Source organism: Astyanax mexicanus, chromosome 8, assembly GCF_023375975.1.
Source record: "Astyanax mexicanus isolate ESR-SI-001 chromosome 8, AstMex3_surface, whole genome shotgun sequence".
Classification (NCBI taxonomy): domain Eukaryota; kingdom Metazoa; phylum Chordata; class Actinopteri; order Characiformes; family Acestrorhamphidae; genus Astyanax; species Astyanax mexicanus.
This window is the reverse complement of record NC_064415.1, coordinates 2,669,784-2,687,579: the sequence shown is the minus strand read 5'-3', so window position 1 is coordinate 2,687,579 and position 17,796 is coordinate 2,669,784. Positions and strand designations below refer to the sequence as shown.

The 17,796-nt window shown below is 39.4% G+C and overlaps 1 protein-coding gene across 2 annotated transcripts in view; it reads right to left on the bottom strand.

The window, feature by feature from the left end:
• Positions 1 to 17,796, bottom strand: part of rock1 (Rho-associated, coiled-coil containing protein kinase 1) — a 128,618-nt gene that overhangs the window by 76,623 nt on the left and 34,199 nt on the right. For both annotated transcript variants that reach the window (XM_049482840.1, XM_049482839.1), the window contains exon 2: positions 14,552 to 14,633. In XM_049482840.1, coding sequence (XP_049338797.1) covers positions 14,552 to 14,633 — 82 coding nt within the window. The remainder of the gene's footprint in view (positions 1 to 14,551; positions 14,634 to 17,796) is intronic.

Here is a 17,796-nt window from a genome sequence, read left to right as displayed (position 1 = left end):
TAGAGCTTTTTAACTGTACCGCGGAGACTGTAAACGATACCGTTTCTGATTTAATTTATTTTGCCAGATTGAACTTTCATTTGTCCATTTACTTTAGCAAATTTAAGTTTGTTGTTGTGTTTTTTTGAATTAACAAAAACAAGAACGGTGGTTGTGGTATTCCCTTCTTGGCTGTGTGTTTGTCTTTTTAGTGTTGGAGTGGTATAAGGTGAGGTTGTAAGAGGCCAGGGCCCATAAAAAGATAAGTACATTTCGAACAATTGTAATTGGTCTCTCTCCCTTCACCGCTGGTAGCTTCTGATAATTGTTTTTTTCCTTGTGTCTTTTAGTTGGACTGAAGCTGTGGGCCAAAGCGGCGGGTTCGGGGATGTGGAATGATGTTCACCTTTTCTGTAGTGTAGAGCACGCTGGGTGTTGAGATGTGTGGTTTGTATTTCCTCTTCCTGTACTTCCTTCTGCCGTGGTAAGCCCTCAGCCCAGTTCTTCCCTAAATTTGTTTTAGTAAAGTAAATTCTACTATTTCTAGTTTTTATACTATTGTCCAAGAAGGGAGTTCCTGGTCTGCCCTGTGTGTGTGTGGAAATATGTTTTAAAATAATTGTCAATAAATTTTCCTTAACTGATGGTACCCCGTCTCTTCCCTCCGAGTGTGTCGAACCTGGGTGTCTTATCCTCTCTTAGGCCTGAAGTGCCAGTTCTCTTCTCCTAGAGGTGAAATCACCTCTGGGTGGCGTAGTCGTGCATTACCAAAAATTATCCCACCACTGCCACACTACTACTATTGATCGGAGCTTTTTAAGCTCCACCACTGCTCCTACTATTGATCGGGGCTTTTTAACTGTACCGCGGAGCTTTTAAACTGTACCACGGAGCTCACCTACTATTGATCGGAGCTTTTTAACTGTACCGCGGAGCTTTTAAACTGTACCACGGAGCTTTTAAACTGTACCGCAGAGCTTTTAAACTGTACCACGGAGCTCACCTACTATTGATCGGAGCTTTTTAGCTGTACCGCGGAGCTTTTAAACTGTACCACGGAGCTTTTAAACTGTACCGCGGAGCTTTTAAACTGTACCACGGAGCTTTTAAACTGTACCACGGAGCTTTTAAACTGTACCGCAGAGCTTTTAAACTGTACCACGGAGCTCACCTACTATTGATCGGAGCTTTTTAGCTGTACCGCGGAGCTTTTAAACTGTACCACGGAGCTCACCTACTATTGATCGGAGCTTTTTAGCTGTACCGCGGAGCTTTTAAACTGTACCACGGAGCTTTTAAACTGTACCACGGAGCTTTTAAACTGTACCGCAGAGCTTTTAAACTGTACCACGGAGCTCACCTACTATTGATCGGAGCTTTTTAGCTGTACCGCGGAGCTTTTAAACTGTACCACGGAGCTCACCTACTATTGATCGGAGCTTTTTAGCTGTACCGCGGAGCTCACCTACTATTGATCGGAGCTTTTTAGCTGTACCGCGGAGCTCACCTACTATTGATCGGAGCTTTTTAATTGTACCGCGGAGCTTTTAAACTGTACCACGGAGCTTTTAAACTGTGCCGCAGAGCTTTTAAACTGTACCGCGGAGCTTTTAAACTGTACCGCAGAGCTTTTAAACTGTAGCGCAGAGCTTTTAAACTGTACCGCGGAGCTTTTAAACTGTACCGCAGAGCTTTTAAACTGTACCGCAGAGCTTTTAAACTGTACCGCGGACCTTTTAAACTGTACCGCAGAGCTTTCAAACTGTACCGCGGAGCTTTTAAACTGTACCGCGGAGCTTTTTAACTGTACCGCGGAGCTTTTTAACTGTACCGCGGAGCTCACCTACTGTTGAGCGGAGCTTTTTAACTGTACCGCGGAGCTCAGCTACTGTCGAGCGGAGCTTTTTAACTGTACCGCAGAGCTCAGCTACTGTCGAGCGGAGCTTTTTAACTGTACCGTGAAGCTTTTTAACTGTTGTACGGAGCTTTTAACTGTCGCGTGGAGCTTTTTAACTGTACCGCAGAGCTTTTTAACTGTACCGTGAAGCTTTTTAACTGTTGTACGGAACTTTTAACTGTCGTGCAGAGCTTTTTAACTGTACCGCGGAGCCTGTAAACGATACCGTTTCTGATTTAATTTATTTTGCCAGATTGAACTTTCATTTGTCCATTTACTTTAGCAAATTTAAGTTTGTTGTTGTGTTTTTTTGAATTAACAAAAACAAGAACGGTGGTTGTGGTATTCCCTACTTGGCTGTGTGTTTGTCTTTTTAGTGTTGGAGTGGTATAAGGTGAGGTTGTAAGAGGCCAGGGCCCATAAAAAGATAAGTACATTTCGAAGAATTGTAATTGGTCTCTCTCCCTTCACCGCTGGTAGCTTCTGATAATTGTTTTTTTCCTTGTGTCTTTTAGTTGGACCGGAGCTGTGGGCCAAAGCGGCGGGTTCGGGGATGTGGAATGATGTTCACCTTTTCTGTAGTGTAGAGCACGCTGGGTGTTGAGATGTGTGGTTTGTAGTGTTGACTATTTCCTCTTCCTGTACTTCCTTCTGCCGTGGTAAGCCCTCAGCCCAGTTCTTCCCTAAATTTGTTTTAGTAAAGTAAATTCTACTATTTCTAGTTTTTATACTATTGTCCAAGAAGGGAGTTCCTGGTCTGCCCTGTGTGTGTGTGGAAATATGTTTTAAAATAATTGTCAATAAATTTTCCTTAACTGATGGTACCCCGTCTCTTGCCTCCGAGTGTGTCGAACCTGGGTGTCTTATCCTCTCTTAGGCCTGAAGTGCCAGTTCTCTTCTCCTAGAGGTGAAATCACCTCTGGGTGGCGTAGTCGTGCATTACCAAAAATTATCCCACCACTGCCACACTACTACTATTGATCGGAGCTTTTTAAGCTCCACCACTGCTCCTACTATTGATCGGGGCTTTTTAACTGTACCGCGGAGCTTTTAAACTGTACCACGGAGCTCACCTACTATTGATCGGAGCTTTTTAACTGTACCGCGGAGCTTTTAAACTGTACCACAGAGCTTTTAAACTGTACCGCAGAGCTTTTAAACTGTACCACGGAGCTCACCTACTATTGATCGGAGCTTTTTAGCTGTACCGCGGAGCTTTTAAACTGTACCACGGAGCTTTTAAACTGTACCGCGGAGCTTTTAAACTGTACCACGGAGCTTTTAAACTGTACCGCAGAGCTTTTAAACTGTACCACGGAGCTCACCTACTATTGATCGGAGCTTTTTAGCTGTACCGCGGAGCTTTTAAACTGTACCACGGAGCTCACCTACTATTGATCGGAGCTTTTTAGCTGTACCGCGGAGCTCACCTACTATTGATCGGAGCTTTTTAGCTGTACCGCGGAGCTCACCTACTATTGATCGGAGCTTTTTAATTGTACCGCGGAGCTTTTAAACTGTACCACGGAGCTTTTAAACTGTGCCGCAGAGCTTTTAAACTGTACCGCGGAGCTTTTAAACTGTACCGCAGAGCTTTTAAACTGTAGCGCAGAGCTTTTAAACTGTACCGCGGAGCTTTTAAACTGTACCGCAGAGCTTTTAAACTGTACCGCAGAGCTTTTAAACTGTACCGCGGACCTTTTAAACTGTACCGCAGAGCTTTCAAACTGTACCGCGGAGCTTTTAAACTGTACCGCGGAGCTTTTTAACTGTACCGCGGAGCTTTTTAACTGTACCGCGGAGCTCACCTACTGTTGAGCGGAGCTTTTTAACTGTACCGCGGAGCTCAGCTACTGTCGAGCGGAGCTTTTTAACTGTACCGCAGAGCTCAGCTACTGTCGAGCGGAGCTTTTTAACTGTACCGCGGAGCTCAGCTACTGTCGAGCGGAGCTTTTTAACTGTACAGCGGAGCTCACTTACTGTCGCGTGGAGCTTTTTAAAAGCTTTCCTCCAGAAAAATTGTTCCAGAATCGAAAATTGTTTCTGAATCGAATCGTGACCGCAAAAATCTGAATCGAATCGCCAGACACTGAGAGATTCGCACCCGTAACTGTCAGAGTTAAATTCTTCTCAGTAGTTTATCAGTTTGGGTTCACACTGAACGACGTCTGGATCCGGACCTGGACCGCACTCCGCCTATTAGTGACCCCCACTGTAGAACTTCACAGTTTTCACAATTACAGGAACACTGCAGCCTCTCTGCAGAAGTTCAGGATTCTGATGTGTCCCTATTGGCTCAACACCACCACAGACATTGCTGAGCTCTGAGCTCCTGCATTAAGGTCAGTAAGGAGGTCTAATGGAGGGCGTGTGATCTCGACCCACTGAGACGACGCTTCAGCTCTTTCTCCTACAGCTTTCCTCCAGCCTGACCACACTGCGGTTCCCCCCGCCCCTGCCCCCGCCCCGCCCGCGGCCAAATCCCTCATAATAAACCTTTCATTCACGCCGCCGCTGCAGCACCGCCGAGCTACATCCAGCGCTGCATCCAGCTCTATATCCAGCCTCCCCCAGCACGCTCCATTAACACACGCCTACAGGAAGCCCCCGAGCAGCCTCTGCACCACACCAGAGCCAGAGACCAGGTTAACTGTGTTAAAACGTGTTATTTTACAGTGTTAAACTTTGTTGTTTAACCATGTTGGTGAAAGGCAGAAGTTGTTTAACTGCGTTGATAAAAGGTGGCTGGTTCAAATGTGTCTGTTAAAGGCAGCTGGTTTTACTGTGTTAACTGTGGTGTTTAACTGTGTTTGTGAAAGACAGTTTTACTGTGTTAAACTGTGTTGTTTAACTGTGTTCTGGTCATAGGTGTCTGGTATAACTGTCTGTGAATGGCAGCTAGTTTTACTGTGTTAACTGTGTTGTTAAACTGTGTTCTGGTAAAATGCGTCTGGTATAACGGTCTGTGAATGGCAGCTAGTTTTACTGTGTTAACTGTGGTGTTTAACTGTGTTTGTGAAAGACAGTTTTACTGTGTTAAACTGTGTTGTTAAACTGTGTTCTGGTGAAAGGGGTCTGGTATAACTGTGTGTGAATAGCAGCTAGTTTTACTGTGTTAGCTATGGTGTTTATGGTAAGAGCACATTATCATTATCATTTAGCTTTGACTTAGTTAAGTTAAATAATTTTAAAATTGTATGTATTTACAACTTAACTGAGTCAAATCTAAATGATAACTTGACTGAGTTAAGTTGAGCCAATGAATATTTTTTTTACAGTGTAGTAACTTGCTCTTACAGCCTACAACACTGAGGCAGTTATAAACTATTATATAACACAAACAGAATATAAATCCCTGTTGATGGCAGCAGCAGCCTGTGGAGAATGACTACACACTGAGGGTGAGAGGTGGGAGGAAACGCCCAATATGCAAATAAACGTCACCAGGAGCCAGCGGTAAAGAAGTAAGTATTTCTCAAAAAAAATACTAAAGTGCAAACAAAGTACCGGTAGGGGTAAAATGATTACTCGAGTAATTCGAGTTATTTGATTTTTAAAAAACTGATCGAGTTATCAAAACTCATTGCCCTGTAATTTGTGCTTTTAATGTGACAAAACACTCAGCGTCACGTCACTCGTGCACAGGAAGAAAAATAAGGCAGCGGACGTTTTAGTTATGAAGAGGGTATTTTGAAGTGGCGCAGAAAAAGAGCGTCAACTTACGAGGAAAAAGGACAATAATAATGGAGTATTTTAGGCTGGACAGCGTGTATTCACTCACATGCCTCCCAAAACAGCACTTCTTTAATGCTGCACCGTCTCAGCCGAGGACACGTAACTCGCTCCAGTGATTGGATCACCCTTCATGTACCAAGAGTTTTAACTGAACTGGGAAAATCTGCTTTTAGCCACAGTTTTAGCCACCTTCAGACAGCCTGCCACTGCTTTAGCTCATTTTAGTTGTTTTTTTAATGATCTTTGGTATGTTTTAAGTTTCTTTATTTATTATTTATTTTTTTATGTTGGTTTGTTTTAGCAGTTTTATTTATTTTTAATTTCTTACTTTTTATTTTACTATAGTTTTTGCTTGTTTATATTTTACTATTGTGTTTAGTTTTTTATGTATTCATCTGTAGTTGAATTTTTATTAGTTCTATTACCTTTTTTTATACCTATGACTTTATGATTCCTACCCTTAAATTATTATTTTTACATTATTTGTTTTATATCTTAATATTTTTTATTATTATTTTCCTCTTTTTTTAATTCTTATACCTTATTACAATGCTGTTTTTTTTTACGCTTTTTTAATTCTATCTACTTTTTTGTTGTTGTTGTTTCTGTCAATCCCTTCTCTATGTAAATGCTCGGCTGTATTGTAAATGAGGGCCACCCTCAATGTACTCAGAGTTTAAATAAAGGTTGATTGATTGAACGTTAGCGGTGGAGCCGAGAGAAGGTTAATATAACAATTAATAATTAATTAATGAGATTAACATTAATTAATCACTTTATAATAACGACAGTGCTGTGGAGATGTGCTGATTATTAGAAATACTGTCTAATGTGTGGTTATTTTATAAAAACACAGACAAATTCTCAACTTAATACAGGCTTTATGTAATAAGTAAACACAGCACTGTGAAGTTAAGAATAAACACATGTTGAAGTTAGCTGAGCTAAAGCTACTTTGGCTGCAAACAATATGCTTGATTTTTTAATCTACAATTACATTTGTTTAGTGAGACAATAAAAGATAAATTTACTATTATCTTAGGGTTCATAAATGCACGGTCATGAACCTACTGTATTATATAATTTAGTCTTAGTTATGTCAATGAATTATAAGATGTGCAGCCCCAAGTCAAACTGAGCCTTTAAGAATATAAGATACTTAAAAGATAAGAACATTAAAAGAAGCTTAATATTGTTAGTTGAGGTAATTAATTGCTATTGTTTCTGGTGCAATTAAACATTTTTTTGTTAATAACAGAATATATATTAGGCTTGTCCCGATCCGATCCAAATACCGACAATATTTGCAGAAAATGTGTATCAGTGTCGGATCGGCAGGCACGAGAAAATGCCGATCCAGACTCCCGATCCAGTTTTTTGAAAGCCAGATCCGGGTTTTCAAGCGCACCCATTAAGATAATCCATTCCAGTTTTGCTGTGTTTTCGCAAATTATTATTTGCAAAAGAAAAAGTTTATGAATCATGTTACATTTCTTATTTATGCAACTAAAAGGTAAAACTGTGTGAAACGTAGCTTAGTTTGATAATTTAGCTTTGATGGCTTATACGAAATATTATTATGGTTACATTACTAACACAGGAGCTGGCTGACACCTGAGCATATTTAAATGCTCGCCTTTGTAAAAAAGAATCTCCCCATCATGTTTTCTACTCAGGTTGTGTGTTTTGCTATTTTAACACAATTTACAATATTATTTGCACTTATGGCTTTTTAAGCATTGGTTTACTGGTGCCATTTCTGTTTGTTATTTATTATTTTGTCTATTTTGAGTTTATTAATTGCTAAATAAACAGGTCAGTTTCTCCTTACTAACCATTGTGTATTATTCAAACACACCTTATTCAGCTGGCTACTTGTTATCAAGAGTAAAATGCTTTTCAACATGAGTTTGACAACAAAGTAAGTTGGCTAAATAACTTTAAACTTTAATACATGCTTGGATAGGTCGGTATCGGTATCGGATCGGAAGTGCAAATAAATATCGGTATCGGATCGGAAGTTCAAAAAGCTGGATTGGGATATCCCTAATATATATATATATATATATCTCTGCACATTTATATGCCGATTTTCTGCATATTCTTAAAGAGCAGATGATCAGACACGACAGCAGCCTGTGAATTAAAGCCTGTAAAAGAGCAGAATAATGAAGCTGTTGTTTGTGTCGTAACCAGGGAAGACTGACAGGGAGCGCATTTCAGTCACGAGAGAAGAGTGAGAGTCATGATGTGTGGAGGAGGAGAAGGAGGAGGAGGAGGAAGTGAGGAGGAAGTGAGGAACTTAATCATGTTCTCCTCCTGATCACAGAGCAGATCATTAATGTTTATACAGTTACAGCAATACTTCACTATAAAAACTTATTACAACAACTGCTGACAATTTATTTGCACTTAAAAATGAATTTTATATTGATTAAAATTAAATAAGGGGCACCAAGTGGTCCAGTGGCCTAAGCGCTGCCTTTATGATCAGGAGATTGCTGGTTCGAATCCTGTTTATGCAGCCTGCCATCAGCTGCCGGAGTCCTGAAAGAGCACAGTTGCTCTTGCTCTCTCTGGGTGGGTACAGTACAGTAGATGGCGCTATCTCTTTCCCCTCATCACTCCTAGGGTGATGTGGATCAGCACAAGACTGCATCTGTGAGCTGATGTATCAGAACAGAGTCACTGCGCTTTCCTCCGAGCGTTAGCACTGTGATGCTACTCGGCAATGCTACAGCATCAGCAGCAGTTTTCACTTAAAAAAATATATATATATATATATATTATTTTGAAGTCAAATGAATGCTGGATGTTAAACTACACAGATATAGGCCTGTCACAATAATTGCAATATTGATTTATCGTACAATAAATGTACATGACCTCAATAATTTTTGATAATCGTGATATCATCGTCCATTGTGTTTATTTGTATTTGCGTTTGTTCACATATATATAACAGTGAACAGTATTTTAGCCAGTCATGCTTCAATAACTGAGACTCCATAACATACTGTTCACACAGTGTGGACTAAAGTAGGTGAAGAAATAAGTATATAATTCCCAAACTAGTTATAATAAATTATTAATTCCAACTTTGTTCTCTTTAAAAAGTGTTTAATTGCTTTTTTATGCTATTTTGTTATCAATATGTCAGTGGCATTTAATAGTCTCAAAATTACAAAAAATATCGTGTATCGCAATAATGTTTTGGGACAATATATCTTCCACAAAAACAATTCTTATAGTGACAGGCCTACACAGATTTCTGTCTGGGAACACTGGCTGGTTATTGGGGCCACCCCACACTTCATTACAATATATTTCTTCCTACAGTCAATGCAATTTTATCGATTAATTCGAATTTACAGTTAAGGACGATGTGTTTTTAGGAAAATCGATTTTCTCTTAGCTTTAATTTTCACCACCGTCTCTACTTCAGAGTGAGCTTAGCCCCGCCCCTCTCTCCCGTGCATATTCATTAGAAAAGATCATCTCATTTTATAGAACACTGGCACTCTTTTAAAAGCTATGTTTTGCAATCCCAATCCAAAAGGGAAAACTCTTTACTTAATAGCATATTAAATTGTACTTGTTTTCTATTTTCTACTTTAAGTTTTATCAAAAAGGGCACCATTTTATTTCTTTCTATTTGTTTTTATGGGTGTTTTTATTTTTTATTTATTTATTAAAGTTTGAGGGTGCATTGTGTCAGTACCTAAACTATGTTGGAGAAAGCTTTCATAAAGTTACTAGATGTTCTCACTGTTTACAATTTAGGGCTGGGGCGACGCGTCGACATAATCGACGTCATCGATTACGAAAATACATCGATTTGCATAACGTGCGTCGGCGCGTCGTAAATATGTTAATTAACACGGTAACATAGAAGCATAGAACTATTATTTAATTAAAATGATTTTTAAGAACAGCTAAACACAGTTCTGCAAGTCAAACGCGGAGGAGTTCACGTGCGAGAGAGAGAGAGAGAGAGACACACACACACACACACAGAGAGAGAGAGAGACACAGACATAATTCTGCAGCTCCCTCAGTGTTTTCCGCCGTAATTTGCGGCTAGCGCGAGCGCTTACAACTGACACCGCGGACCGCGAGGTGCAGCCGCGCTTGTGCCGAATCCGACTCTCTGCTGAATCTGACTCCCGCTTAGCGGACAGAATCGGCACAACACCCCCGCTGTAGAACTGCGGTAGTGAAAACGGCTACAAAAAAACGCCAGCGGGCATCTAAAGTTTGGGAGCATTTCACGCAAAAGGGCAACAATGTGGTCCTCTGCCATACGTGCAAAAGGAGCACTATAGCGCAAACATCCAGGAGCACTATGTCAACAGGGTCACACAGTAAGTTACCGTTTACATCAGGGTCTCCGCGGGTGTCTTTAAAAAGACTTAAGGCTGTCTACCAAAGGTTTTAAACCTGCCACAGGCAGAAATTATACATTTTTGGTTTATATTTGTGCATGGCATTTCGCAGTTTCCAGAAACAGTAGCATTATTCATAAGTTCAGGTGTTTAGCTAAGCTAGCTGCCTTAAGTTATTTTAGCTAGCGCCGTCGGCGCTGCGGTGTTACACCGTTTTCTGTCACCGTCGGAATTTTGTGACCAGTGCTCACCTACACCTTACCCTCAGCCCTAAACTGAACCGTTTTGGCCAGTCGGGGTAAACATTAGAAACGAACACGTTTCGAATCGGCCAGTGCACCGGTCTGCTGAGAACTACTTGCCCGTGGTCACAAAATCTAGCGGTCACAGAAAACAGTGCAACACACGGTTGTGGTGTATGGGAGCTTATCCATTTTTAGCGTTATAGATCTAAACGTGTTGTACATGTAAGTGATTATAAGTGTGGGGTTTGGTTTAGTAGGCTTGTGTTGCTGTTGTTGTTATTATATATATATATAGTATTTTATCGTTTGCTTTAAAACGTAAAATAATAATTATTTAAATATGTTTCTCAATAAATAGATTAGTCGACTAATCGAAAAAAATAATCGTTAGAATAATCGTTTAAAAAATAATCGTTAGGGACAGCCCTATTACAATTGTTTTTTTGCTTCGTTCTGGTTGCACTTTAACCACAAAGGGAACATTTAAGTGAAAACAAATTAAATAAGAACTAGTTTTTAACCATTTCTTCATCATCTTTAGTCTGATTTTTAGCAGGGGAAAAAAACGGTTTAAATTGAAAATCGGATAAAAAAAAAATTGAAGATTTTTATTTTTGGGCCATATGGCCCAGCTCTACCTGATACTGATATGAACAAGAGTATTGAACCGTTACTGCCTGAGCCGTCAGTTATCAGGAGCTGAAGTGAGACGGGTCTGTGGAGCTGCTGCACATGAAGCTCTGAGTCAAACTGAGATACCACAACATCCCCCAACACCCCACCAACCCCTAACGGACTCTCCTGGAGAGCGCGAATGTGTGTGTGAGTGTGTGTGTGAGGATGGATCATGTGGGTCAGCAGGCCGGTGGGTCTGAAAGCTCTATTGTTGGAGAAAAACTGAAGAGCAGACACAATGGTGTCCCGGCCCGACGGAGGGCGCTGACCCAAAAACAAACAAAACAAACAGGCCCCTCCCCCATTTACCCCTCATTACTGTCCCCGCCCCTTTATCACTCTTATAAAGAAATGGGATTATTTTAGGGGTGAAACAATTAGTCGAGTAATTCCAGTTACTCGATTAAAAAAATGGATCGCAGAGCACGGAAATTAGCGGGGACTTTTAATGTGAAATTTAAAATGCGCTTTGCATTACGTCACCCACAAACAGGAAGCAGGAAGTGGAGGAGGCGGACGTTTTTGGTAAAAATAATTTATAATAAATCAGTAAGATTAACATTAATGTACCTTTACATAACATAACGACAGCGCTGTGGAGTACTGATTATTATTAATACTGTATATTATGTATATGTGATTAGTTTATTTAAACAGAGACAGGTTCTAGATTTAATACAGGCTTTATATAATCAGTAAACTTAGCGCTGTGGAGTTCAGAATATAAACAATAAATCCATGTTAAAGTTAGGCTGAGCTAAAGTTACTCTGACCGAAATACACGGCCATGAACTTACTGTATTAAGTTATTTAGTCTTAGTTATGTCAATTAATTTGATCTGAGTAGTGTAAAACATAAATAAACAAATAAACAACATTTTTACTACTCTTTTTTTGTCACAATTTTTCCACAGGTCCTGAAGTATTTCTGAAAACATCCCCTGTCCAAGAAGGAGAATCCACTGACTTGGTAGGAAAAGAATAGAACGAGCTTATCCAGTCCATGTTTATGCCTTTATTATTGATTAATGCCCTATATTTAATACTTACAAGAAATCCTAAGTTGAAATAATTTAACTTAATTTATTAAATTATTAAATTATTTCTTTGTGGTATTTATGTCTATTTTGTGTTTTATTTATTTATATTTCTGTTTGTAATGTGGAAATGTATGTTCGGAATTTAAAAATTAAACCAACTGGTCATATATTATTAAGTGAAATTTCTAGTTTTCTCTTGTGTATTTAATTATTTTAATCACATTTTAGGCAAACAAATGTTTTATCCGATTAATCAATTAACTCGATTACTAAAATAATCGATAGCTGCAGCCCTACTTATAATAAATCAGTTAGATTAACATTAATTTACCTTATTATCATAATGACAGCACTGTGGAGCGCTGATTATTATTAATACTGTATATTATGTGTGTGATCAGTTTATTACAACAGAGACAAGCTCTAGACTTTATAAAGGATTTATATAATCAGTAAGAGTTCAGAATATAAACAATAAATACATGTTAAAGGTCTTGATGTATTTCCGAAAAAACATCCCGTTTATCCAACACTGGCAGAACTGGCACCATCTTTGCTGTTGAGAAGCTAAGATGCACAACATAAAGCCATTATTTATGCCTTTATTATTGATTAATAACCTATATTTTACAAGAATTCCTAAGTTTTCATTTCATTAAATAATTGATTATTAAATTATTACTTATTTTGTGTTTTAATTATTTCTATTTGTGTTTGCAGTGTGGAAATGTATGCTGTGAATTTAAAAATTAAATCAATTGGTCATTCATTTTTAAGTAAAATTTCTTGTTTTGTCTTGTGTATTTAATTATTTTAATCACATTTTAGGCAAACAAATGTTTTATCTGATTACTCGATTAATCGAATGGGTTTTTTTTTCTTTTCAGTAGAGTACTCGATTACTTAAATAACCGAAAGCTGCAGCCCTTTATATAAAAAGGTAATTACAGGAAGACATTCTCACTATACACTGACTTTATTCTAATGTTATATAGAGTTAATTACAGGTAGACACTTACACTAAAACTTACTTTATTCTAATGTTATATAGAGTTAGTTACAGGTAGACACTTACTGATCACTAACTTTATTTATGTTTATTTGACTTTATTCTAATGTTATATAGAGATAATTACAGGTAGACACTCCCCCTGATCACTGACTTTGTTTGGGTTTATTAATCAGTTTTAATGACTGTCGGGGCATTTTAATATAAACTTTATTAAGCCTTGTGTGTTTTAATGAGGTTTTTGAGTTGATCTCAGTTAAAATGCTTTGATTGGTTAAGTCTGTAATTAATTCAACTACCGTATTTTTCGGACTATAAGGCGCACCGTATTATAAGACGCACTATCAAAGAACGCCTATTTTCTGCTATTTTTCCATACATAGGGCGCATCGCATTATAAGGCGCGTTAAGTGACACTAGAAAGGGTGCCTATATCAAAGTGAACAGGGGTGGCGCCATGTTTCCCTTCCCCCACCGGGGGTGGTCGCTTGCCGGTGGAGCGTCTCAGTATACAAATCTAGCTCTTTCAAAGTCAAACGAGTGCTGGATATTAATCTACACAGATTCCTCTCCTGAAAACTGTTTATTTGGGTGAGTAACGTGCTTCAGTTTATTTACAGTAAGCTTAGATTTCCAGATGTCCACTAAGGCTTGCTGCACCAGCGTTAGCATAGCTATCCGCTAGCACGCTAGCTAGTCACCTAAACTAGTAAAGTTAACCCAAACTTAAACGACAGCGTTACACTGAGTAATCCTGCGTGTTCTGGTAAGACAGTGAGATATTAGCTAGCGATTCGTCCCCCGTAGCTTGTTTTAACACGGTAAACAAGCAGATTACAGGCTGATAAATCTCACCTCTGAGAGAGTTAGCGCTTAGCATCTAGCTAATGCTAGCCAGGCAAAGCAGCACAGACTTACAGGCCGATAACTCACCTCTGAACGGTGAACGCTTAGCGATTAGCATCTAACTCTAATAATACTGCTCCAGCAGTATTAAAAGTGCTAAATTTAGAAAATACTGATCTCTGAACAGTGAAAAAGCTAGCTAGCTTAGCGGTTAGCATCTAGCTAATGCTATTGCTGCTCCAGCCTCGGAGCGGCACGGCTCTGCACGGAGTGTGTGTTTACTGCTCCTTACACCTGACGGGTAAAATTTAGATAATACTGATCTCTGAACAGTGAATAAGCTAGCTAATGCTATTTGCTGCTCCAGCCTCGGAGCTGCACGGCTCTGGACTCTGTATAGCACTGAAACTCTCTATAACGCTGCACGGAGTGTGTGTTTACTGCTCCTTACAACCTGACGAGTAAAATCCATACAAAAGGCGCACCGTATTATAAGACGCACTGTCAATTTTTGTGAAAATTAAAAGTTTTTAAGTGCGCCTTATAGTCCGAAAAATACGGTAAGTCAAATAAAGTTTTATCCAGTTTCTGTGATGATAATCTACATACTCTATCTAAAATGACCGTGTGCACGTAGTTGTGGGCCGGTGGGCTAAAGGGACCCCCGATGCTGGTCTGATATGATTGTTCTGTTCTGATGATAATCACACAGGGAGAACTCAGGATGAACACACACTCACATCTGCTTAAGAAGTTGTCGATGCTTTTGTTCTTCCTCAGGGCGGGGAAATCCAGGTCATAGACCAGAGCGTCCAAACCGTCCTGCAAAACAAAACACACACACACACACACACACACACACACACGTTAAATAACACACCATAACAATGCATGATACACACACAGACCTATAACATCAGCATCATTTGTTTTCTACAGTATATATTGTAAAGCTTTTCAAAAACACCCTAAACCGTATATTTTTTCATTAATAGCCTACATGTGTTCCTTGGAAAAAAGAAAACATACCAGTCCTGCTTAAAATTTGAATAAACATTTCCTAACCTTTAAAAAAAAACATTTTTATTATGGTAATTTTGCCTCTGCAGTGATGATGTGTCTGGTGATGTCCAATCATCTGCTGCTGCAGCACAGCCAATCAGCTTTCACTCCTGTCCCACCTCTAAACCCATACATCATCAAATGGCCCTCCCAAACTACTACTCCCATTTTTTTTTTTGCATTTTTCAAATTTGAGCTGAGGGTGGAGTCAGCCAAAATCAGGGGGTTTAGTTACCGTTTAATTAAAATGTTTCATGTAAAGATTTGTGAAGGTTAGGACTGGATGATATATCAAGATTTTAGGAATTTTCGATATATATATATATATATTTAATTAATATACAATATCATATATAGACATAGATTAAAAATTGTATTTTGCAATTGCACTTTAAATGCACCTTTCCCCAAATGCACACTATTTTACATGTCCATTTATATATATATAGGCTACTCTAATATGCAGAAAATTGACCTGAATAATAAAGTAAGGATAGCACAGCGACTTAGTTCCGATACATCAGCTCACAGATGCAGCCTTGTGCTGATCCACATCACCCTAGGAGTGATGAGGGAAAAAGAGAGAGCGCCATCTACTGTACTGTACCCACCCAGAGAGAGCAAGGCCAACTGTGCTCTCTCAGGGCTCCGGCAGCTGATGGCAAGCTGCATGACCAGGATTTAAACCAGCAATCTCCCGATCATAGTGGCAGCGCTTTAGCACGCTGGACCACTCTGAATGATTTAAAATTAATTTTAAGAGTATACTACTGCAACAAAATAAATTAATTTTTTTTATTTAGTGTGAACATAACAGTTTTGTACATTTAGCAAAAACAAATCTATAAATGTTTGTAAGTTAACAACTATTATAGAGTATAACAAAATGAAAAATGCAACAAAAACAAAGTAATGTAACCACAGAACTAATTTGCAGCAAATTTTGTGCCTACATGTAAAAAGCAAACAATTAACTAAAAGTTAGTATAGCGAATGGCAAATATATATATATAAAAGTACTGGATGGAGCTCCATCATTCCAGAGAACACAGTTCCTCCACTGCTCTACAGTTAAAACTAAGGGGTTTATACCCCTCTAGCTCACACCTGACTTCAGGCATCATGGTGCCAACAGATCATCTTTATTTATCTGCTCCAGAAAGTCCTATTCTATTGGCAGCACCTCCTTTAACAGGGTCTAGAGAGGCTGTGCCAGTAGCTCAGGGGAGCAGAGAGCTCCTCACGGCTGGGCTGGCAGAACCCAGTGGAAAGAACCAGTTAAAGGCCGCAAAGCCGCAGGCCAGCGCTTCCAGCTGAGCCGTGGCACAAGTGACATCAGCAGGATTTACACTAATCTACTGTAATCCTGCACGTCTCTCACAATTAGCCCACTCGCTCACACGGGCAGCGGAGCGCTCCAGCAGGACACGGATACGCTAATGCTAAAGCTAATGCTAAAGCAGCATCACTCAGAATGATCCAGGAGTGACTCCAAAATCACAGTCCTGCAGAACGACCACGCCCTCAGATAAACACAGCACGTTCTTCTATAGGATTAAAACAGAGCTGAAAAAATAATGAATTAGCCACCAATTAGCACAATTATTCAGACAGAGATCTCACTTTACCAAAACTATTGCTGCTGTGAGTACACACCTCAAATTTCTCTATATAGAAAGTCAGATCTGATGTGTAATGTAAGAAAAAGTATGTGAATCCTTTGGGATTATACTCGGATTTCTGCATAAACTGGTCTTTAAATGTGTTCTGATATTCATAAGTCACAACAACAGACAAACACAGTCTGCTTAAACTAAAACCACACAAGAAAATTATATGTTTGCATGATTTTATTAAACACAACATGTTAACATTCACAGCGCAGGGTGGAAAAAGTATGTGAACCCCTAGACTAATGACTCTTCTAAGAGCTAATTGGAGGCAGGATGTTATAAGCTGGAAAAGGTTACAAGAGAATCTCTAAAAGCCTTGATGTTCATGTGTCCACGGTGAGACAGACGATCTACAAATGGAGAAAGTTCAGCACTGTTGCTGCTACTCTCCCTAGGCAGAGTGGTAAAGTCCTGTAAAGATGACTGTAAGAGCACAGCACATGCAGAATGATCAACGAGGTGAGGAAGAATCCTAGAGTGTCAGCTGAAGACTTACAGAATTCTCTGGCACATGGCAACATTTTTGTTGACAAACCTACAATAAAGAAAACATTTTACAAGAATTAAGTTTATGGGAGGACACCACGGAGGAAGCACCTGGATGTTCCACAGCACTACTGACAAAGTAAACTGTGGACAGATGAAACCAAAATAGAGTTATTTGAAAGGAAAACACACAATGCTATGTGTGGAAAAAAGGCACAGCACAGCACCATCAAAACCTCATCCCAACTGTGAAACATGGTGGAGGGGGCATCATGGTTTGGGGCTGCTTTGCTTTGCTGCCTCGGGATCTGGACGGACTGCAGTCAACAACGGAAAAATTAATTCCCAAGTTAACCAAGACATTTTGCAGGAAAACTTTAGACCATCTTGTCCACCAACTGAAGCTCAACAGAGGATGGATGATGCAACAGAACAACGACCCAAAACATAGAAGCAAATCAACAACCGAACGACTTCAACAGAAGAAAATAAATAAATACTCCTTCTGGAGAGTCCTGACCTCCTGAACCCAATTGAGATGCTGCAGCATCATGACCTCAAGAGAGAGATTCACACCAGATATCCCATAATATTATAGCTGAACTGAAACAGTTTAGTGAAGAGGAATGATCCAGAATTCCTCCTGACCGTTCTGCAGGTCTGATCTGCAGCTACAGGAAACCATTGGTTGAGGTTTTTGCTGATAAAGGAGGATCAACCAGTTATTAAATCCAAAGCTTCATATACTTTTCCCCTAACTGTGA